The sequence below is a fragment of the Trichosurus vulpecula genome, chromosome 3, assembly GCF_011100635.1.
Source record: "Trichosurus vulpecula isolate mTriVul1 chromosome 3, mTriVul1.pri, whole genome shotgun sequence".
Lineage (NCBI taxonomy): Eukaryota > Metazoa > Chordata > Mammalia > Diprotodontia > Phalangeridae > Trichosurus > Trichosurus vulpecula.
The window spans coordinates 414,917,192-414,940,136 of NC_050575.1; the positions used below are offsets into that span (position 1 = coordinate 414,917,192).

The window sequence follows — 22,945 nt, forward strand, 5'->3', positions numbered from 1 at the left end:
TCTCCTCCTGGGCTGTCATCCCAGAGAAATTGGGAGCTTTTTTCCCTCTCCCCTCTGCAGCGACCACCTCCTGCCCAGATCTCACCATCTTCAGGTATCCCTTCTTACTTAGTCATCCTGCATCATCTCTTTCGCTTTCACTGATAAAGTCTTAAAAGAAAGCTGCCCCTGCTCACTGCCAGCCTCTTGCAGCTGCTTGCAGTCTGGCTCCAGGCCCTCTTACACTGCTGAACTTGCTCTCAGAATGGCCTCTTTAAAAAAAAAATTTATTCAATCAACTCATGTCCACCTTTTTTCCTTCTGTGAAAAAGAAAGAAAAACAAAACCCTTGGTAGAGAATCAAGGGTCCTGTCCACAAATTCTAATTTCCATCTGCACCCCAAGTCCTTCTCGGCAGGAGATGAACAGCATGTTCCATGAGGCAGCTGGATAAAGTACTGGGCCTAGAATTAGGAAGACCTGAGTGCAGATCCAGCCTCAGATACTTCGAGACTCTGGCCAAGCCAATTAACCTATTTGCCTCAGTTTCCTCAACTGTGACTTGGGGGTAAAAATAGCACCTACCCATGTTGTTGTGCTGTAAAGCACCTGGCACATTCTCAGTGCTTAATTAGTGCTTCCTTCTGTCCATCCCCCTAACTCATGAAATCATAACTTCATCTTTCTGAATTTGTCTTCTTGTGGTTGTCTGAACTGTTCTGGTTCTGCTGGCTGCCTTCTACAACCCTTCATGCAAGTCTTCCCAGCTCGCCCTCACTTTTAACTGTGCAGTATTATTCCATCTCAACCTCCTTCGTTTCCAGTTCTTTGCCACCACAAAAGAGCTTTCCTTACTCTTTAACATTTGGAAATCTAGGTCTAGTGGTGGAATCACTGGAGGAGATTGGAGGCAAACAGTTTTTTTGGTCATTGGTTGGAATTGCTTTCCAGAATGGCTGAACCAGCTCTTCTCCATTTACTCCAATGCATTGTAGCATTTTTAACAGGAGTGAATGTTGTATCTCGTCAAAGGCTTTTTCTGCCTCTGTTGACGTCACGTGATTTTGTTTTCGTTATTGCTGTGATCACTTGTGTTGATAATTTCTTTTTTTTTTTTTTTTTTTTTTTTTTTGCTTTTTTTTTGGCAAGGCAATCGGGGTTAAGTGACTTGCCCAAGGTCACACAGCTAGTACATGTGTCAAGTGTCTGAGGCCGGATTTGAACTCAGGTCCTCCTGACTCCAGGGCCGGTGCTTTACTCACTGCGCCACCTAGCTGCCCCGTGTTGATAATTTCTAATATTGAACCCAACCTTCTTGGTATAAAATACAACCTGGTCATAATGTGTAACTTTTATGGTACATTACTGCAGTTTCCTTGCTAACATTTTATTTGAAATTTTTGTATCAGTATTCAGTAGGGGTATTGGGCTCAACTTTTCTCTGGTTTTGATATCAGCACCACAGAGGAATGTGGTAGGACACCCTTTTCTATTTTTTTCCAATAGCTTATGAAACCCTGGAATTGCTTTTTCTTTAAAGTTTGATAGAATCCACTTTAAATCCATCTGATCCTATTTAAAAAAAAAATTTTCCCTCCTTTCAGAGCTCATTTGTGGCTCACTTGTCATCTGAAATGATCAAAGGAAAGAATACACACACACACACACACACACACACACAGAGTGGTGCGGACCTATTTTACTGAGGGAGTAAGGGAAGAGTTAAGTAGAGAATGGGGAGAATAAGGGGGAATTAGTACTAAGAGAAACAGACTCACTCTCAAGGGTGGGTTGTGAAGCAGAGGAAATGGGGGAGCGAGGAAAGCCAGCATAAGAACAGGGGGAGCCAAGGGAGCAGACAGGCTCAGATCTAGGGCACAGCAGATGAGCAAGCACACTCTGCTCTCCTCACTCTCTTTTGCTTTACAGTGAAGAGGGGGAGGGGGGAAAATGCAGAATTAGCAGACAGGACCCTGAACACCAATCAGATCAATTCACCCATAGAAAGGATCACAAAATGTAGTGCCAGTCACGGCAGCGCACTTGAGGACTGCTGCTGTGAATAGTATAATGAACTCTATTTATTCAGCAAATAAATTAAAGCATTGTTCAATAAAGTAAAGCATAACATTCCTAACAACATCCTTAAGGAAAACATCATCATTATATGTATATTATTTATTTTTATATATATATGAAATCTCATAACACGCGTTATGTCATGTGGCACATAGCATATATCATTGCATTCAGTAGCATTCCCCAAAATACTTGTTTACACAATCAGGGGATCCCAGGCTAGGGTCTTCCCTAGGGATAGCAGAGAACACTACACCATCTACCCCTAGGTCGCAGTAAGAACAGTCTTCTTAATCAATACCAAGCATCCAAATATAGCCCTCTTCCATCTCAACTTGAGGTTGACTTCCAAGTCCCATGGCTTTCTTCTGTGAGCTGACTGCTGCCAACTCTCACCTGGATTCACACGCAGGCAGCTTTCCACTCTTGCTCCAGTTCTCAGCTCGTGGGGACTAATCCACTCCAAGCTCTTCCTGCTCCTGCCTGATAGTAGGGTCCAGGGACTCCTGCCCACAGCTTCTGTCTCTGGGAAAACAAAGCTTAACAGGCCAACACCACCATCTCAATTCACCTGCAGAGGCCAGAGGCTCTGTGATAACAACTCAGTTCATTTTAACAGCTCTCAAAAGGGGCTTAAGCTAAGCCTCCTTCCCATGCGCAGGTTTCTGCTCTACAGCCCTATTTGCTTTTATAGCTCAGAAGCTCCTTCAGCAGGTCTCTGCCATCAAAGGTCTTCCCTTTGCTCTCAGAGGTTTCCACTTAGCTCAGAGCTTATTCTTCTTCTTCTGTCTCTTCATTCTCTTCTTGACGCTGGCTCACCCTCTCAACACTGGCTCTTTTTATTTACGGTTCTAGTTGGCATCTGATTGACCGAAACTCAGTCCACATGTCTGATTGGTTAGAACTCAATCCAGCAAAAAATTCGACTTTGCTTGCCATTACACAAAGCAGAATCCAACAAGATGTCATTCTTAAGAAACACCCTTGAAAGATTTATGCAGTGTTAAAATAAGAGGCTAGAGCAAAATCAGTTATACTTCAGCTAAAATAAAAAGGCAAGACTATAGTCATTGATCACCAAAGAGGCAATAGCAAAAATAGATAATATTATAAGAGATAAATAGGAAAAATACTTTTTGCTGAAAGGCATCAGGGACAACAAATTAGTATCAATACCAAATTTATCGTTATACTTCTATATAACACATGATATGTAATACGCATATTATAATAATAATGTATATGTGCCTGTAATTATGTACCATTTAAATGCCAAATAATATAAGATCTAAAAATTTAAAGGAAAAGCTAAATGAGTTATAGGGAGAAAGATGGTAGAACCTCTAATACTAGGGAAATTCAGTATATCCCTGTCAGATATAGACAAATCTAACCAAAAAGTAGTTAAGGAGCTTGATAGAACTTTAGAAAACTTGGATATCATAACTCTTTGGTGGCTGCTGAATGAGCATAGGAAAAAGTATACACATTTCTCAGTTGAATGTGGCATCTTTATAAAAACTGACTGTATCAGGGCATCAAAACCTCACAAACAAGTACAGCCCATTCTCACTTAACGTAAGTAGACCATTCCACAGGTAGCTCGTCATGCCTGGAGCGGAGGACCCCTGGCATGAAGCTGCACTGGCGCTGCTACTGCTGCCACTTGTACCAGGAGCTGGAGCCCATGCTGGAATCCTGTCTCCTACCTGCTAGTGAGTCAGAGTTTCATAATGCAAATTCATGTAAAGTGAGAACTGTCTACAGAGAAGCAGAAATATTAAACCCACCTTCTAGAGGCCACAGAGCAACAAAATTATATTCAATAAAGAGCTGCTGAATAAACAGTTAAAAATAATTGAAGACTAACTTTATCCTAAATAATTAGTGGTTAAAGAAAAAAATCATAGAAGCATAATTTCATTAATGATTATAACAGAGACAACATGCCAAAATTCTTGGGAGGCAGCCAAAGCAGTCCTTAAAGAAAAATTTATGTCTCTAGCCACTTATGTTAATAAAAGAGAGAAAGAATGGATCATTGAATTGGGCATGCAACTAAAAACAAACCTAGATTTTAAAATATCCTGAGAATTCAAGAGGTGAATAAAACTGAAAGCAAAACATTCACTGAAAAATGAAAACAGATCAATAAAACATGAGCCAGATTCACATCAAATTAAAAAAGGAAATAATGAGAAATTATTTTGTGCAATTACATGGCAATAAGGTCGGCACTAAATAAAATGGACAAAGTTACAAAAATATAAAGTGTCAAGGTTACCAGTGTAAGAAATAGTAGGCTTACGTAATAAGAAATTGACCAAGCCATCACTTGTGGGAACCCTGAGCTGCGCTTGTTGTCTCTGGCTCTTTGTGACCCCTTTTGGAGTTTTCTTGGCAAAGGTACTGGGGTGTTTTGCCATTTCCTTCTCTAGCAGATTAAGGCAAACAGGTTAAGTGACTTGCCCAGGATCACATAGCTAGTAAGTCCAAGGCCAGATTTGAACTCAGGTCTTCCTGACTCCAGGCCCAACACTATCCACTGAGCCCCTTACCTGCCTCTGGTCCTCTGTATATGAGGGACTAAATCCTGTCCTTCCTTCCTTTGCCATGTTGCTGGCATACACCCTTTCTGATGATGCCCCCAGCCTGGTACAATCCTCTCCCCACACCAAGCATCTTACTGGTGGGTCTGCCTGCCTCCACCTTCTCCCTGCTCCAGTCCATCCTTCATTCAGGCCTTCAAAGGGATTTTTCCAAAGCGCACGCACAGGCGCACACACCCCTCTGATTCAATAAATTCAGTCTATGACCTTCAAAATCCGGTATAAATCCTTCCCTCTTCCTATCGTGCCTTCTAGTCTTCTAACCCCCAGGGACACTGGCTTCATCATTAACTCACACAACCCAGTGGTCTTGACTCGTGCTTTCACTGGCTACCACCTAGGTCTGCAGCGCCCCCTCCCTCCCTCTTTCCTCCTCTTCGACTTCTGGCTCCACCAAAGCCCCACCTTGTGCAAGAGGCCTCTTGGGGCAGCTCCTTTCACTCGAGTGCCTTCCATCAGACCTGGAGCTCCTTAAGGGCAGGGGCCATCCTTGACCTGTGTGTGGCTCTGGCCCTTCTAACAGCCCCTTCCTGCTTCATACTTTCCTTGCTTGGCCTTGGTTCTGCCTCCCTCGGCCGCTGCTGCTCAGATCACTTTTGTGACTATACCCCATGCTTGGGTGTCCACATCCCTGCCCGTGATTCTGTCCTTGGCCCTCCTTGGTGACTTGGTCCAGTCCCAGATTCTCTTGACAGCTCTAATTGCTTCCTGGGCCCCTGCTGGGCTCAATTAATATATAATTGATGCATGGGTAGCCAGGAGAACCATGCTGGACAGAGCACCAGGTCATCCTTTACCCTGCATTGCTTACTCAGCCTCTTTTCCTACTTTTCACGCTTTTGTTGATGGTACCACCATCTTCCGTGTTGTGGAAAGCCATCTTGGGGTAGGTCCCTTGGCTCCCTCACACGGATCACAGTTCTGATCTCCTTGTTGCTCCCCCCGCATCTCTAATCCATCCTTCCCCTCGCTGCCAGAATGCTCTCCTGAAGCGCAGGGCCATGGTGCTCCTCTCCTGCCTTGTCTCTCTTCACTTATCATCCCATCCCCACCCCCCATGGGAATTCTGGCCTTTCCTTGACCCTTTCAGCATGAAACAGAACCCTCTTTGTCCTTCAATAGTCTTGCCATCCTTAGCATAATCTGAATTTTTCTAAGCATCTGCTCTGCTTTCTGGTCTCCTGCGCTATTCTGTCCTCATAGCTGCCAGATTTGTCCTTAAATGCAGTTCTAACCATGTCACACCCCTACTTAATCAGCCTCATAGGCCTCTCTGTGGCTTTGAAAGGTCTTTGCCTATTCCCTACCTACCTTTCTAGCTTTATTCTGTATTGCTCCTTTTCCTGTGCTCTGCAGTCCAGCCAAAGTAGCCTTCTCTTTCCTTCTGTGTGTCCTTGGGTCTCCTGTACTACTGCTTTTATATTGGAATGGTGGGCCTTGGTTCCTCTTTAGAGAATCCCTTGTTTGGGCCCAGCCCGAACATTGCTTTTCTGCAGCAGACCTTTCCTCATCTGCCCCTCTGTGACCATCTCCCTCCTGAAGCTGCCTTGTATTTATTTTGAGTTTATTTTTTACCAGCTTCCATCTGTATGTGTCGTCTCTGGACAGGTTTGTCTTTGTGCCTGCAGAGGATCTCATTTGTCCTTCCATCCGGTCTTGGGTAATCTCCCCCTGTACCGACCTTCGCTCTCTATCACACTTCCTTAACATTCCCCCAGCATTCCTATGCTAGAAGCCAATTCCTGCTTGTGGGTAAAAATCAGATCCCAAGTGGGAAGCTCCCCTAAATGCTTTAGCCAACATTCGAAGGATGGAATTATCATGAATGCCTGTCAGGAAGCTGTTGGGTGCTTTGCTGGTGGAGAGAGGGGAGAACAACAGAAGTAAGACTCCCTGAAGCCCCTCATCACGCCGCCATTGTGCTCTGGAGGCAGACTTGTGATGAGCCCGGTCTTTGAATACTCTGGTCGCCATGCTGCTACCGCCTCCATTGGTCTCTAGACATTCCACCATGCGTGTGTTGCAGCCGTGGAGAATGTCCGTCTGGCCCTCTTCCTCGCTTCTCCCCGTCCTGTGCCTTTTATGTCCGGCTCCTCCCCTCAGCCACGTGGCAGGTTCTCAGGGACATCCCTGAGGTCATTTGTTTCCTCACACCAATGTCTCTAGGTCACTTTTGGCTTTTGTGGACTTGTGGCCTGGCTGGAGTGGATTTGGTCTCCTGTGCACTTCTTGTGTCTGGGATTTCTCTGGCTCTTGTTTAGTGATAGGCAGAGACCGTTTTCTCCTTCCCTTTCTCCTTCCTCGTCCATTTAATGACTGAGTAGATTTTCAAAACTCCAAGCATATGCTTAGCAGCCTTTCTCAGGTGCCACCCGTCTCTGGCCATTGGTCCATCGTTGAAAGAGGACACGTGACCCAGCCACTATCTTCAGCCTCCTCACAGTCTCATAGTAGATGCTCATGGAACCTCATGGGGTTTAATAGAAAACAATGAAATGACACCCTTGACCCCTGAGTGAGGAGAAACTTGACTTAGGGTTACGTTAGCTCCTGCCTTTTTCCTTCCCTGACTTACGTCCTTCTCTATTTTCCCACTGATTGTCAGCTCGATGTTGTCTTCTAAACTAATTCAGAATTATCGATTGACTTAGTTTTAGTTTCTCTTTTCTTAAAATTTTGTCACACTTTTTTTCTGCAGTGTAAATATCCAGTTCATTTTCACCCTGGACCAAAATAATTTCTTTTTTTATCAGCAAAGGACTTAATTAAATTTGATAGGTTACAGTGTCCATTTGAATATTAAGTACAATGTTTATAAGAGTTTGAATGTCAGATTTGTTAGGAATAATCGGTGTCCTTCGGTGAAATTTGACCTTTTAGCCTTTGTAAATATTTTAAGTCAGTTGATTGGACATCCTGATTCACAAAGCCCTGGGCTCCATTTTGTTCCTGTTGGCCTAACTGGGCCATCAGTATTTGGGTGCCACACTTGACCTACTGATGACGTTTGTTTCTTGTGTCATTCTCGGTTTTCAGAGCAGCCCATTGGCTCGTGCTGTGATGCAGTCTCAGAAACCCCCCAAGAATTGCAGTGAAGCTTTCACCGCAGAAGGCGACCAAGTGTTTGAGAGGCGCTATTACTCATCAGAAAGAACAAGGCCTCGCTATCTCACTGGGGATGTTGAGAAAGAAATAAGGTGGGTGGCAGAGTCTGGAAGCTGCCCTGGAGAGGGAAGGGGAGCCCTCCCCAGCACCTGTGGGCCATCGTGCCTGGCTCACACCTGGAGCTCAATTAATACATAATTGATGCATGGGTAGCCAGGAGAACCATGCTGGACAGAGCACCAGGCCTGGAGTCAGGAGGACTCATCTCCCTGGTTCAAATCTGGCCTGTGACACTCATCGGCTGTGTGGCCCCGTGCAAGTCACTTAGGCCTGTTTGCCTCAATTTCCTCATCCGTAAAATGAGCTGGAGAAGGAAATGGCAAACCACTGCAGTATCTCTGCCAAGAAAACCCCACAGGGGGTCACAGAGTTGGACAGGACTGAAAAACAACTGGAGAACTGGTACAGTGTTGGATACAGAGTCTTGCACGCCTGATCACAGTGTTTGATACCGGGTCATGTGCGTTGTCCTCACTGGGTGTTTTTCCATCCGTGTTTTTTGTTCCAGGAGAGGATTCAGTTTCTGGTGGTGGGGCTGGGGAATGCAAAAATGCCTCGGGAATGAAAGATATTCATAAGACTCATTATATTTTTTTAAAGAGAGACATGGACACAAATGTCTCTAATGAACATGGCTGTAGAGCTCTGTGAGGCATTGTCGTTGGCTAGGACCGTTGTGGCCATGTGTCTTGTCCAGTTTGTACATGACAAAGAATTCTTCTATGATATGGCCTTCACTCAAAGCCTGCCGCCGTGTTCCTAGGTCGCTGGCTGGGCCTGGGGGCCCTCTGGATGCTGTGGTTTTTCTGCACTTTACACATAAGTTTCTTCGTGGCAGCCACCCCTTCTTGCCCCTAGGTGAAGTCTAAAGGGCCAGACACAACCTACTTGAAGAGCCTGTTCTTGTCTGTTCTCCAGGCTCACCCTCCCTGGTCCTTTGCCTGGTCCTTGTCTGGCGTGGGCACAAAGGCCCCTGCCGTCCCACCTATCCTGCTGTTGGCCAGGGGTTTTCTAAAACAGGTGCCCAGCACTGTGTATGTGCCAAGCCAGATCACACACAGTGCAGCATGATTGAGAAAGCCTCTGTTAAATGCGTTCACCAGGCTAATCTCTGGGCAGATAGGACAGCTAAACAGCCCCTGCTCTCAAGGAGCTGATGCTCTGGCAGAGAGGTGGGTGCATGGTCGGGCTTGGTGGTCGTGCCCAAGGGCTGCCCCCTTGAAAGTAGACCCATCTCCTCTTTTCCTTTGTGCCCCTGGTGGCTGACACAGAGAGGGCACTTCTGAGAGCTTGTGAGATTGAATGATGAGCTCACTGAAGCCCTGGGTTCTCTGCAGACCCACCACTCAGTTTTGCTCTAAGGAAATTAATTCTTTGCACCCAAGCATAAGACTTCACAGTTGCCCCTTCTAAATTTTGTCTTCTGACGGGTGGCCTGGCTTGTTAGCCTGCTGTGCCCACACTGGCTAAATATACTCTATCTGCTCTTTCCAAGTCACTGATGTACGAATTCCTGGGGCACTCCACTGGAGACCTCACTCCATGCTGCCATTGAACTATTCCAGTCAGTTGGGCTCCCAAAAAGCAGAAAACAGGACTGTCGGATGTCCTGAAACCCAAGGCAGCTCTGGATTCAGCTTTCCCCTGACGTGACAGTTTAGAAACTATCCAGAAAAGACAAATTACCTTAGTCTGGCATGACCTTTTGTATTTGCTGTATTTGTTTACTTGACTAGGAGTCCAGTCAGAGCACTCTGGCCTGAATCTGCTTGATCTGCGTGCTTCCTTTTCTTTATTCTTTTGACAATCTGAACCTTTGTGCCATTCTGCCCTCCCCAAGTAGCTTTCACATCCTCCACAATTTCCAAGACGAGCTGTGGCCTGGGAGCTGGGCTGTCCAGCGATGAGCTCTTTTGTAAGCGGGTAGCGCACTGGCTGTTGGGTCCCTTCAGAAGCATCTCAGTGCTTGGGGACCAACTCCTTTTGAACAGTCAGAGTGTCTCCCTTCCTTTATCCTGCCCCCATTATTCCAGTCTCTCCTCTGACCATCTTCTTCTCCGCAGAAGAGGATTTTGAAGCCTACGTGTTGCAGTTTTATTTACTGATCTGCATAGAGGTCTCCTGCCAGCTGATGGTCAGCTGCTGGGACCTGAGGCCTGTTCCATTCCTTGCATCCACAGTGGCTGGTGCCCTGCCTGACCCATGGCAGGGCTTTAGTAAACGTCCTGCTCTGGATGGACAGTCTGAAGTTGGCTTTCCTTGCTGCCTCCAGCAGGATGGTCTCACTGGTGGCCCTTTCCTCTGTCACTGTGTTTCTTCTTTGTCTGTCTTCTGCGATCCCAGGCTGGTGAGGGAAGGTGGCCTGAGGTGGTCACAGCACTGCCCCCAGCAAACAGATCATTTCTTCATCCATCCTTCCATCACTTGTCTGTGTTAGCAGAGAAAGCTCAGTGTTGCACAGGAGGTGGAGTGTCAGGGCTTGGGCTCTTCGTACTATGAGGACGGGGGTACGTGATAGGCAGCACATTGACTCTCTGACCCAGCCTGTACGTTTTCAGTTTATCAAGGGAGGAAGTTTTAAGTGATCATTTCAGGAAGAAAACTGGAGAGACTGGAGACTACAAGGCCTGAGTTCAAATGGCCTCAGATACTTGTAGCTTTGTGACCCTGGACACTTAACCCTGCTTGCCTCGATTTCCCCATCTGCAGAATGAGCTGGAGAAGGAAGTGGCAAATCAGTCCCCGTGGGGTCCCAGAGTCAGATAGGACTGTTCAACTCCCCCACCCACCCCGCCCTGGGCCTGGCTCAGGGTTCCCACTGCAGGTGGTTAAAAAACACCTGAGCTTGGGTAGCACTGGGCTGGGACGTGATCGTCTTTTCTTTCCTCCTGCAGCCATTTGGAGAAGGAGGTGGAGAGCAGAGTGTCACAGCTGGCCACATTGGAGCAGCATGTGCGCTCTCTGGAGAGCGACCTTCGGAAGAATCAGGAATTGGTTGCCAGCCATCACAGACATCTGAAAGAACTCAAGGTGAGTGCCCATGGGGCCTGGAGCACTAGGCCCCGGGGGCCTCCTGGGAAATCTGCGGAGGTCTGTGTAACGTACTCAGGGAGCCGGGACACTCAGTGGGTGGCCTCAGCTCACAGGTGGCGCTTGGTAGCCTGGCAGGGATGTGTCCATTCTGTAGATGAGGAAGCCAAGGCAAGCAGAGGTCAGGTGACCTCCCCAGGGCCCCACAGCTAGGATGCCTCTGATGCTGGCATTGAGCTCAGCTCTCATAGACTCCAGGCCCCATTCTGTGACAGTATTCTACAGTCCTGTTAGAGTAATGAAAGCTAACATTCCCAATTGCGTTAAGGCTGCGTTTATCTCCTTAGAGCCTCACAGTCGCTTGGAGAGTTCTGACTCCCAACAGGTCAAGCCCACTTGCATTGGGATCATTTGTCCATATTTATATTTACCTAGAGGGCCACTGGGGGTACCACAGTGCACAGAGAGCATTGTCCTGGAGTCAGAAAGACCCCAGTCAAATTCGGCCTAAGACACTTCCTAGCTGGGTGACCCTGGGCAAGTCACTAAACCTGTTTGCCTCAGTTTCCTCATCCGTAAAATGAGTTGGAGAAGGAAATAGCAAACCCCTCCAGCATCTCCACAAATAAAACCGCAAACTGGGTCATGAAGTCGGACGTGACTCAACAACAGTGTTTGTATGTACTTGTATGTGTGTGAGATCTAAATGTCCTGAAATAACCCTTAGCCTGATAGAGGGAATCTGAGGGGCAGGGACTCTGCCCCATGCCAGTTCTTGGGGGTTGGGCTTAATGCTCAGGGCCCTGGAGACATCTCTGGCCTTGGGGCTTGTCCAGCATAGGTGGGGGGGGGCATGCTGGGGGCAGGGAGGACCCTAATTTTTGGGAAATTGACCTAAGTCTGAAAAATATATAGATCACAAAACCTAAATGTTTTTCTTTCAGATTAAAGCCAGAAAAATTGCTTTAGAAATAAGAAATCTTGAGAATGAAGAAGAAAACCAGTCTGTGGACATCTCGACTCTGGTGAGAATGTGTGGCCTGTGTTTTAAGACAAGGCTTTCCCTTCAGGCCCCTGGCTCCCCCATGGTCCTCTTGGCTGTGCTTTGGGTCGAGTTTCCAGGCCATTATCCAGCTGGGCTCTGGCCCCTAGGCTCCAGTGTTGTGTGTTTATCTTGCTTCTGCTCGTTCCCTTCATGCACCATGTCAGGGCCTTCTGTCCATCTGCATTTACCTTATTCTGGTGTTTGATTATGGAACGACAAACCGTTGAACATTGGGCCTGCGTAGCTTCCATTTGGCTGCTTTCCCCTCCTGCTTCATCTTGTGCTTGGCTGCCAGGATTTCTGTCCTGTCCCCTCTGCACTCTGGGCACCTCCACTAGCCGGGCTGGACCCCTTTTCTCTCTTCCTTCTGGTCCCTCCTTTTCTCCTGCTTTCTGCTGTTCACCAGAGTGATGTCCCCACGGCTGTGGCTTCTTCCTCTTGGGTGATCGGTGCCATGTTGCTCGTATTCAGAAATTCTCTTCTTGATTCCTCTTGTGAACAGGAGGAGGAAGACGAAGAGATTAAAAAGCAGATGCAGGAAGTGGAGGAGGAGATGAAGGCTCGAAAGGAAGAGATGGAGAATCTAAGGAAACAGAAAACAGATGCTGAGCAGACGTATGAAGACTTCAAGTTGAAAATCCATCAGGTTTCTGAGTTGGCGGAGCCTGTGAAGGTTTGTGGTGTTGCTCTTGTGTCTTTGGGTCTCATCCACTGTGTGTGCCCCATCTGCAGTCAGAGAATTTGGGAAGCAGGGGCCCCTGAGCTTGGAGCGACCTCTCAGGGCTTCTGGTTCAGCCCTGGTAGATTTCTGAGTAGGGTACAGAGGCCAGAGCGAGGTGATTTGTACCAGGGAAAAGGGGCCAAGGCAGAATTGGCACCCAGGGCCCTGGGGTTCAGGTGCGATGCTCTAATACACCACCCCGGGCTACCATGCAGCTCTGGCCTGAGGCCTAAAGATGGGGTAGGATGTTGACAAGGTCACCTGGTGGTGTGGCCAGGAAAGCAGCCCCTCCAATAAGGCTGGCATCTATAGATGAAAAAGAGCAGCTCTTGCTGCCCTCCCTGTTAGATGATACCAGTCATCAGACCTTCAGCCACCATTTTCTCCCTGCCTTTTCTGGGCCCCGCCCTGGGCGAGACTGTCAGGGAGAGATGATGGGGGTGAGGGGGGCGGGGAACAGGACAAGGTCATGGGGTCCAACAGAAACCATAGTTACAATTGCCCAGTGAGAATAGGTTAGTGGTTCCTGGGATCCACCATGAGGTCTCAGCGTGGAAGCCAAGGCCGCCATATTTCATGAATCAGTCAACGGAAAAAGCCCCCCGACTTATTAAGCCTCTACTGTCATCAGTGGCTTCAAGGACTGGGATGCCCCCTGTGCACTAAGGAAGGGCTGTCACCCTGGAGGCAGGGTGGCCGAGCAGGAGGCCGTGCTCTCCAGGTTCCCCAGAAGCTCCCTGATTGCCATTTGCCCCTTTTTTCTTGGGGGGATGGCGGGGGGTGGTCTGTCCTCTCTGCCCTCTTGGCAGCCTCCTGTCCCTTCTCCTTAGGCCACATCCTGGTTTTCCTTTATCCTCATGACTCCCTCCCTCTCTCCTTTCCTTCATCTTTCCCATCATCTCTTCTCCGGTGACCGTCTCTAGCTGTGGCCTCTTTTCCATCCTCACCCTTCCAGATCCCTCTGCATTCATTTCACCAGCTTTTGGGGACACTGACCTCCCTGGTCTTCCTCCTGCCATCTGCCCATCCCTCCCACTTCCCACCTCTCTGGCACGCCCATCATTTGTATGATACACACACAGGACATCTGTGCCCTTAACCATGGCTGTCCCTCAAGGCTCAGAGTAGGGCCCTCTTCTCTCTCTCTGAGCTCGTCAGCTCCCACGGATTGAATTAGCTTCTCTTTTTGGGTGCTGCCCCTAGGCCTCTTCAGACTTGATACACCCCAGACATCATCTCCCCCCGTCCATCCAGCCCCCCTCCAGAGCTTTCCTGTTTGGGGTGGCTGTGCATCCTTCCGGTCACCCCTCAGTTCATTCTCCCTCACCTCAGTACAGCTATGATACAATACAATACAATGCACTTTACTTTTGTTGAGGGCTATGTGCCCGGTGCTGTGCTGCACCCTGACAATACCTCTAAGAAGGCGACAGCTCCCACCCTCAAGGAGTTTCCAGGCTAATGGGGGAGTGGAAACGCAACAGAGCCAGCTGGGAACTGGGGGCTCCCCTGTCTGACTCTCTGGCTAGAGGGCCTGTGGGGGTCTGGGCCTCAAAGCTGATGCTGCATCTCCACAGCATCTCTCCCCATCCTTTCTCAGGTGCCCCCTCTTTGGTCCCCCAGGCTGCCTGAGCCCCCTCCTCCAGCTTGTCTTGGCTCCAAGCTTGTCTGTCCATACCAAGCTTTTGCCTGCTGGCTTCTCTGAGGTGCCCATGCTCCCTGAGTGGAGGCCAGAGGGGCCTTCTTTGCTGGTCTTTGTGCCCACACGCTCCAGGTGGTGCTATGGTGCTCACTCAGCTTTCTCTCCAACAGGAAGAACTGAATCAGGCCTATGCAGAGGTGGACACCCAGAAGCGGTCGCTGCGCCATTATGAGGAGAGGCTCAAGCAGCATGTGGACACTCTCCAGGCGAAGAAAGAGGAGCTGGCCAAGATAGAGAGGGAGCTTGTGGTACCTGCCTGTCTGCGGGGGCTGGGCCAGGGGAGGGGAGGGATGACTGCCTAGGCCTGGGATCCCCAAGGCCCTCCTCCTCACAAGAATGGTTTTCTGTGTGTAGAAGAAGCAGCTGAGGCTCACCAAGGAAATAGCCCCTAGGGACTGAGTCAGTTAGCCATGCCCACTTACTGAGCGTCTGCTATATGCCAGTCACTATGCTAGGCGCTGGGGGGCCTGATAGAGAGAGAAGCCCAGAAAGGCAGGGAGCTGGTGGAAAGGCTGGGCTGCATGTCCTCCTGCCGTGGAGGCCCTGGGACCCATGGCCCTGCTCTCCAGCATATGGCAGGAGCAGGCAGACCCTACTGCATCCAGGAAACAGTGGTACAAAAAAGAGTTTCTGATTCCCCACTGTACTTGTTTTCCTGATGGGGAAACCGAGCCCTGAGAGACTTAATTTGCTCAGGGTCCCACAGGTGGGGGCAGGGGGGTGGTGCGCAGCAGAGCCAGGACTGGAGTCCAGACCCTTAGCCCAAAGCCTGGTTGGACAGGAGGCTGGGGATAGCCAAGAAGGTGAGGGGGGGCAGATGGAGGAGTCACCCTGGTAGAGGGGTGGGGGAATGAATAAAGGGTCACAGAGAGGTCACTTTTCCCCAAGATTCTTTCTTTAAAAGTATTTTTTAATTACCTACTTTTTACATTACCTCTCTTTCCCCAACGACCCTTCCCTCCCACTCCTCACAGCCAGGGATAAAGTGGGGGGGAGGGCGGGGACAGGGAGCCTACACCCAGGCATCTTTCCAGTGATCACACATGGTCATTGAGATATCGCAGAGCTCGATCGTTTACTTGACTCCTTGTCCAGAGTCACTGCTGGGTTGGTGCAGCCTGGCGCTTACCACGATACTTCTGAGTGAGAGGTTGCTGGGCACTTGGCCTGGGTTACCCCTACTCATTTGTTCAGCTACAGGCGATGGAGTTGCTTTATCTCCTAAGGCTTTTTTACATCCAGGGTGTTCATGGGAAGGGAGATTTTAAGTCTGTTACTGAACAAAATTACATTTTAATTGTTTTAGGAGAAAACTGCTCTGGCCAAAAAGATCTGCCCTGAGCGAATAGAAGTGAAGAAAACGCCTTCCGTTCTTGACAAAGAAATTACTCGGCTGAGACAGAAGATACAGACAGAAAGTGACAGTCACGGAGACAGGGAAGAGATCATCAGGTAACGGGCTCTGTGCTTCTTCTCTCTTGTACCCAACTCTCCCAGTTGGCCCTTTGACTGGTGCCGGCCTGTCTCTTGGGGCCTGCTTGTTTTTTCTCTTGTCAGGCTGGAATTTTGTCCTTTCTGTGAAAATTGATTTCCTTCCTAGGATTTCAGAATTCTTTTTTCAACGGCAGGTAAAGCATTTGGGGTTGTTTTTGTTGTAGTTTTCACCTAATATCTTCTTGATCTTGGATAATTTACTAATTTCTTTTCTTTTTTTTTTTTCATTTAAGAAAAAAAATCTTTACAAGGGTGGCTGTGGCCCCCGTCTGTTCTTTTAAAATGGGATTCGATTTTATTCAGAGGGCTTGTGTTGGAAGAATAATGATAAACATTCTGATGGCTGACTTGTTAGACCAGGCTGCACAACATATGGCCCTCAAGGCATTTACAGCCCACCAAAGGATTTTAGGCAGCCCATCTGCAGCCCAGAGAAGTTTAGCCTGTTTTAATCTTCGCCCCACCTGCCACATTGTGCGGGTCTGTTTGACTCTAAATGAGAGGTATCTTCCTAGAGAACACTTCTCAGTGTTAGATAACTCTAATTATTACAGAGACCTCCCATATACTTGGAGAATATTGATCTTTATAACTTCCTCCCAGCTCTCCTTAGGTCCATCCCCTCCTCATCATCATCATCCGGCCTTCTCCCAGCTAGATAGGCTGCATTCTCATTGGCCTCCTTTCCCTCATCCTTTGAGGCACCCCACTAAAGTGTGTCACTGCCCCCTTTGGAGAGACCACTTCTTGAAGAACAAAGAGCGCCACAGTGGTAGCCTCCCCTTTGAAGAGTGAAGAGCGCCGTGATGGCGGCTGCCCTGTCAAAGAGCCCAGAGCGCCTCCGTGGTTTCCACCCCTTTGAAGAGTGCAGAGCGCCACAGTGGTGGCTGTCCCTTTGAAGAGTGAAGAGCACCACCGTGGTGGCCGCCAGCTTGCTGGCGATGGCCTCCCCTCCTGGAGCAGCAGTGTCCCAGGACTGTTCGTTGCTGCCGAGCACATTGGCTCCACAAGAACCTCTCATGATGGAATGTAGGGCATCTCAGTTTACACCATGACCTATCTCAATGTTCACTTGTCTCCTCTTGACTTCAGCTGTTCCTACTGATCTGTCAGGGCCCTGACTTTGTCAGTGAAAGGGCTTCCTAACAAACATCTGAGCCTCTGGGTCACAGCTGCCAGGCCTCTCCTGAGCTGTCGTCGTCTGACCGACTCAAGCCTTTGTCCTGAACCTTCACTGGGAGCCCCTGCAGAGCAAGATGTCTGGTTCCCCTGAGTCTCCATGTCCCTGGTCAGCTCTTGGGGACTCTGCCTACACTCCAGGTCGCTGGATACCCAGCTGTCTGCTGGCAGCCCTTGGCTGTCCTCTCCCTAGATGGGCCAGTTGGCCTGGACTGGCCTAGAAGGCTAAGCTCAAGGCTTTCATTGGGAATCCAGGGACAGAGGCAGAAGGGAGTGAGGGTGAGGACTGGGTGCAGCCTGAAGGAGAGGCCCCATCTGCACAAAACGGTGACTGCAGCCCATTGGACCACACGTCTACATGCAATGGTGCATGGCAACTCTGCGAGAAATGACAGGGCAGCTGGAATCAAACCCAAGCAGAGCCGAGGGCACAGTTTGCCCCATGCCCATACTCATGTCAAGGACTTGAGGGCTCCACAGAGCGTATTGGGTCCTGCGGCCTTCCCAAGATGGCCTAACGGGCACCTTCCCCCTCTGGGACCAGTGTGCCCATCGACAGCTCAGCCAGTGCTGGATTCTGCCCGGTCACTGCTGTGTCCCAGCCAGGGCTGCCCAAAAAAGAGGAGGGAGCAGAAGAACCTTCCCCTCCTGAGGGAAGAGAGCTCAGGAGGAGACGCAGAGGAAGCAGATGGGCAGTCAGTTGGGGATGACCAATTGAAGGCACTTCTCAGCCACAAAAAGAAAGAGTATGAGTGGGGTCCCCAGTGGCACCCCCAGCCCCTTCTTCTGTTCTTTGTTCCTTGAAATGTTCATTCCTATTGGCTGGTACTCACCCTCTTCATTTCTAAGTAACTCTTCAGTTTGTCTCAGGTGCCCCCACGGTACAGAGTGCAGGGAGGAGGCAGTGCCAAGTGGGATTGGGCGTGGCCTTGGCAGCCCCTGTGCTGAGCCCCGCCCCAGGACAGCCCTGGGTGCCCCCTGCCTGGGGAGACCCTGGAAGGCGCAGACAGCTTCTCACTCAGAATTAACTCTGGTCATTCAACAGGCAGTACAAGGAGGCCAAGGAGACCTACCAGGACCTGGATGGCAAGGTGAAGAGCCTGAAGAAGTTCATTAAATTACTGGATGAAATCATGACCCAGAGATACAAGACCTACCAGCAGTTCCGAAGGTGAGCAGCCCCCGCGCCTCGCCCCTTCTGCACCCGTGGCACGTCCATGCCACCATCCATCCACAGCTTACAAAGCCCTGGGCATGTGTGTTTGCGTATGATCTCGCAGGAGTCATTGCTACACACCTCTGCGGTAAGGACCCCCATTTTACAGATGAGAAAACGGAGGCCCCCAGAGGTCAAGGCATTGATTCTTGGTCAGGCGTTAATGAACAAGCTTTGGAGGCAAGGCAGCAGAAGGCTGGCGGACAAAGGAGACCTCCTGCCATAATTAAATTTAGGGAAATCGAGATGATCTGGTCTATCCCTTTTCCCTGAGAAAGGTCTCTCAAAGCTTTGCTTCAATACTTGGTCCATACTTTGGCGGGCAGAGAGTACCCACCAAGAGAAGGATGCTCTGGGGTAAATGCCCAGGTTCCCCCTTGGGTTTATAAGCATCTACTACCTAGAGAGAAAATGGGAGGCCCCAAGAGCCAGCACGCATATGGTCAAAGGCCCAGCCCAGGGAATGGGCCCCAGAGGAAGTGCAGTGGGCTGCCTGGGGAGACTGAGAACAGAGAGGACCCTTCCCCTCCTTTGCCTTGGGGAACTTTCCTCATCTGAGCTCTGGGGCTTGTGGTGGGGTGTTGGTGACTCAGGTGGAGACCAGATTCTCCTGAAATGCTCCCCGCATGTCAGGTGCTGCCTCTACCTTGTCTGGTATAAGACTTTGTAATCTTCCCTATTAAAATCTCTGATTTGACTCAAATGAAAATGAAAAAATAAAAATTGTCAGTGAAAGTCTTTTTGTGCCCCCTCGTGGCCGGGGTTTTCTGAGGCTGTGCCCTAGAATGGAGAGGCTCTGGAGGACGGGTCTGAGGGTCTGGCCACTTGGCTTGGAGAAGGCAGGCCCTTGTCGTCTCTTGTGCGAATGGTGGTTTCTGTCCCCTTCAGGTGTCTCACCTTACGGTGCAAATTGTACTTTGACAACCTGCTCTCCCAGCGGGCCTACTCCGGCAAGATGCTCTTTGACCACAAGAACGAGACCCTGGCCATCACAGTAAGTCTCGGAGTCAGCTGCCCATGGGTGGGCATCTTTTCCCGGGACACGGGAGCCCAGTGCCAAAGCTTCCCAGTCCTGGGCCCTAGACCTTTCCTGGGGCCAGTTCCGTGACCCCTCCCCCCAGGTCCCCTCCACTCGTAAAGCTTACTGGGTCTGGCCTTTGGAAGTTTCCGATTGATCAGACCGCTGTGCTGGGGAAATGTCATCTTCTGATTGGAATGGAGAGAGTGCACAAAGCTTGGGCCCTCCTCTGGCAGTGCCAGTCTGGTGCCATTGCCCTTGGGTGTCCTGCCCGCCAGGCTCCCCTTGGTCCAGACGGAAAGGAGCCACCGCCTCCAGCGAGAGCCAGGGCCCACAGGAAGGAGAATGCATTCACCTGACAATGCCCATTTGAGGCTCAGAAAATCCACTGACGTGGGTAGGGCAGGTGGAATCCTCATTTTATACATGAGAAAGTTGGGTTGTTTGTCCACAGTCAGGAGCTGGGTTCAAATCCAGCTTTATACATTTTGTAGATCTGTGACTCTGGGCAAGTCACCTGGCTGCCATCTGCCTCAGTTTCCCCATCTATAAAATGGGGATGATAATAGCAGCTGGCTCCCAGGATTGTTGTGAGGCTCCAGGGAGATCATATTTGTAAACTGCTTAACATGGAGCCTGGCACCCGGTAGGCACTTTATAAATGCACACTATTATTCTCATCCTCCTCGTGGCTTATTCACCTGTTGGAGCCCTGAGTGCCTGCACAGGGCAGACATCCCCCACAGGCTTGCAGGGCCCCTGCAGTGCCCAGAATTCTTGGTGCATCTACTGCAGGACTTTTGGAGGTCACTCAGGGTGACCAGTGCTTTTACTTTTAGTTTACACTTCTTGGCAGCTGCACAGCAGAGAAACGCTTCCCTTTGCCCATTGGGGAAAGGGTGTTGGCTAGTGCCTTGGGCTTCCAGCTGGACATGGGCCAGCGGACCACACATGGGCCCAGCCATGCTTGAGGGCATGCTCTTCAGCCTCTGCCCTGGTAGGACGTCCCCTCTGGACTTGGGCCCTGGGCATCGATTCCATGCTCCCAGGTGATTGCTGGTTTCGTAGGCCTCTGCCCAGGCCTCTCTCTCTGCAGTGGAAAGAGCCCAGACATCTGAGGATCTGGCAGTGATTGCCACAGGCAGGCCAGCATCCCCACTCTGATACCCCAACCGGCCTTGGCGTGCTCGCTTGTTCTCTGGGCTCTAAGGGCAGAGGGTGACTGGCCCACGAGGAGCTGTGATGCTCTTCAGCATGTCCCCCTGGTATGAGCAGAAATGGGGCTGTGCGGGCCTCTCCTCCGCTCCAGGATTTCCAGGTGTTGGAGAGGGCGGCCAGCCTCCTGCTGGCTGGCCTGGCACCTAGGATTTGATGACCCTTTATCATTTGTGTTGGGAAGGCTTGGCAGCATTCGGCTCTCGGGTCCTAGTTATTGTGGAACTCTTGAAAGAGAGCTCTCTTAGAGAAGCGGAACCTGCCACCTGTTTTTCATTAACTGTTTATTTGTTTGCTGTATGATAAAAAGCACAAGATTTGGAGTCGAGATTTGGGTTCGAAGCTCGATTCTGCTACTTCCCAGCTTGGGTGAGGCACTGCTCTCTGTGTTGGTCCAGCTGCTCTCCGGGGCCTGTGAGGCTTTGACCAACAGCAATCTTGGCCAACAGCAAAGCTCCTCTTCCCCACATTCAGTAGAGTAATTACTTTCTCAATTGTTCCCCAGGTCCAGCCTGGAGAGGGGAGCCAAGCCGCTTTCAGTGACATGCGGTCCTTGTCCGGAGGGGAGCGCTCTTTTTCCACCGTGTGTTTCATTCTTTCTTTATGGTCCATCACAGAATCTCCCTTCCGATGCCTGGATGAATTTGATGTCTACATGGTATTGTCCACTTTTAAATTCCCTCGTTTATACTTTACTTTGGTCACTTAGGGTATCGTGGGAAGTGAGAGAGCGTGGATAGTGGGTGGGGATAGCCAAGGAGCCTGCGTCCCAGACGACCACTGGAAAGGAAAATGGAAATTCTAACGTGGTTCGGTTTTTTTAATCCATCCAGTTATTTCCTAGTCATACTTTGAAAAGGACAAACCTGTGTTTGACATTTTAAAATACAAATTTGAGGTTGTGCTTTCCTTCAGTTCCCAGGATTGGTACAAGATAGCCACTATCTTGTCATTTGACCATTGATTTCAAAGCTAGCAGATGATAGGTTAGGGCGCCATCTTGTGTTTCTGTTTAATAGGAGTCCCTTTTCCATACATTAAGGAACCATTGTCGAGTTTGGTGGGAGCATTCTGTGCCAGGCCAGCACTAAAGTGTTTGTTCAGCCTGTTGTATAGGAAAAAAGAACACTGAATTGGGGAGTGGGGAGGGTGGGCTATAGCGTGGCTTTTTTTTTTTAAGCTTTGCTTGACAGAAAATTGAGAGGTTAATTTGATGGCTGTGTAATTTATTTTGATAATTTATTTCCAGCTTGTCAATATTACAGGCAGACTGAGCTTCAGTGAAAGCTCCTTTTAATGTCACCTGAGAGAACTCGGGAATGGTGACCAATTAGCCTTCATTTCAGGCGTTCTTTATCGGGAGGTTTACAGTAGCGAGATGCAGGCATGTGAAAGATTTGTTCTGGCCCCATGAGCCATTCTGTCAACCAAATTCTCAAGGGGAACAGTTGCCTTCCTGGGCCATGGCCTGCATGTACCATGCTGCAGGACCTCCCTGGTGAACCAGGACTGTGAATCACTGGTTTCTTCCCCCTTTAGGACATGGTAAATAGAAGAATCGCCATGGACATGATCCTTAAGATGGCCGATTCCCAGCACTACCGGCAGTTCATCCTGCTCACTCCACAGAACATGGGGTAAGGATGCCTTCCTGGGCCTCTGCCTGCAGGCCTTTGCATCACATGTTTTTAAGGTCACCATTTTCTGGGACTGTAGGAGGTGGCCTTGCTTTTAGTATATTGGGCAGCTGGTCATCCAGGGCCCTGGGCCCACCCAACCAAGCTATGGGACATAGGACATGCTATCAGCGTCCAGCCTCATGCCCCATAACGGCCATGTGGCGGGGCTCCCCTCTGCTAATGAGGCCCACCAGGAATATTGTGTTAGCTCTAGGGGCCCACCCCACGCGTCCCTCCCTTTTGGCCTTTGAGGCCAGCGCTCTCCCACCCGCCCAGTCTGGCTCCATGCTTGGTCCCAGTGATGTCGGGTCCTGAGGGGGACAGAACCAGGGCATGGGAGTGATCGTGTGTTCTGTATGTTCCCAGCTCTCTTCCCCCGAGTAGACTGATAAGAATACTCCGAATGCGAGATCCAGAAAGAGGCCAGAGAGCCCTGCCTTTCCAGGCGGCCAACAAAGACCAGGAGGAGGATCAAAGCTGATTCTCATTGTGATCGTGGTTGTCTTCTCAAAGCGTCTTCAGTGTTGCGTGTGAAGCTGTACTGCTTTAAAAAAAGAGTATTTCGAATTAAAAGTTGTTCAGAAATTAAAGAATCCTCTTTGTTCCCCTACTAGTAGAATGTGTATCTCAACCTTGAATTCTTTGTGAAGAGAACCAGAATCCCATCTCCTCCAGTGTGTGTCTTGGAGAAAGCTCAGTGTTGTGACCCTTCCCCTCCTTCTTAGGCGAGTTGTGTAGACCATCTGCATGTACCTTGGCTGTGGGCTTATGTTCACTCTGGATTTTGCAGATTCCCAATAAATGTTTCAGAGCA

The 22,945-nt window shown here is 49.5% G+C and overlaps 1 protein-coding gene across 3 annotated transcripts in view; it reads left to right on the forward strand.

The window, feature by feature from the left end:
* SMC6 (structural maintenance of chromosomes 6) overlaps nucleotides 1-22,945 on the forward strand; it is a 50,802-nt gene extending 27,857 nt beyond the window's left edge. For all 3 annotated transcript variants that reach the window (XM_036748612.1, XM_036748613.1, XM_036748614.1), the window contains exons 18-28: nucleotides 7,704-7,864; nucleotides 10,727-10,862; nucleotides 11,807-11,887; nucleotides 12,410-12,580; nucleotides 14,441-14,578; nucleotides 15,637-15,782; nucleotides 18,049-18,174; nucleotides 19,108-19,213; nucleotides 20,958-21,110; nucleotides 21,992-22,089; nucleotides 22,498-22,945. In XM_036748612.1, the coding sequence (XP_036604507.1) occupies nucleotides 7,704-7,864; nucleotides 10,727-10,862; nucleotides 11,807-11,887; nucleotides 12,410-12,580; nucleotides 14,441-14,578; nucleotides 15,637-15,782; nucleotides 18,049-18,174; nucleotides 19,108-19,213; nucleotides 20,958-21,110; nucleotides 21,992-22,089; nucleotides 22,498-22,612 (1,431 nt within the window). In that variant the 3' untranslated portion in view covers nucleotides 22,613-22,945. The remainder of the gene's footprint in view (nucleotides 1-7,703; nucleotides 7,865-10,726; nucleotides 10,863-11,806; nucleotides 11,888-12,409; nucleotides 12,581-14,440; nucleotides 14,579-15,636; nucleotides 15,783-18,048; nucleotides 18,175-19,107; nucleotides 19,214-20,957; nucleotides 21,111-21,991; nucleotides 22,090-22,497) is intronic.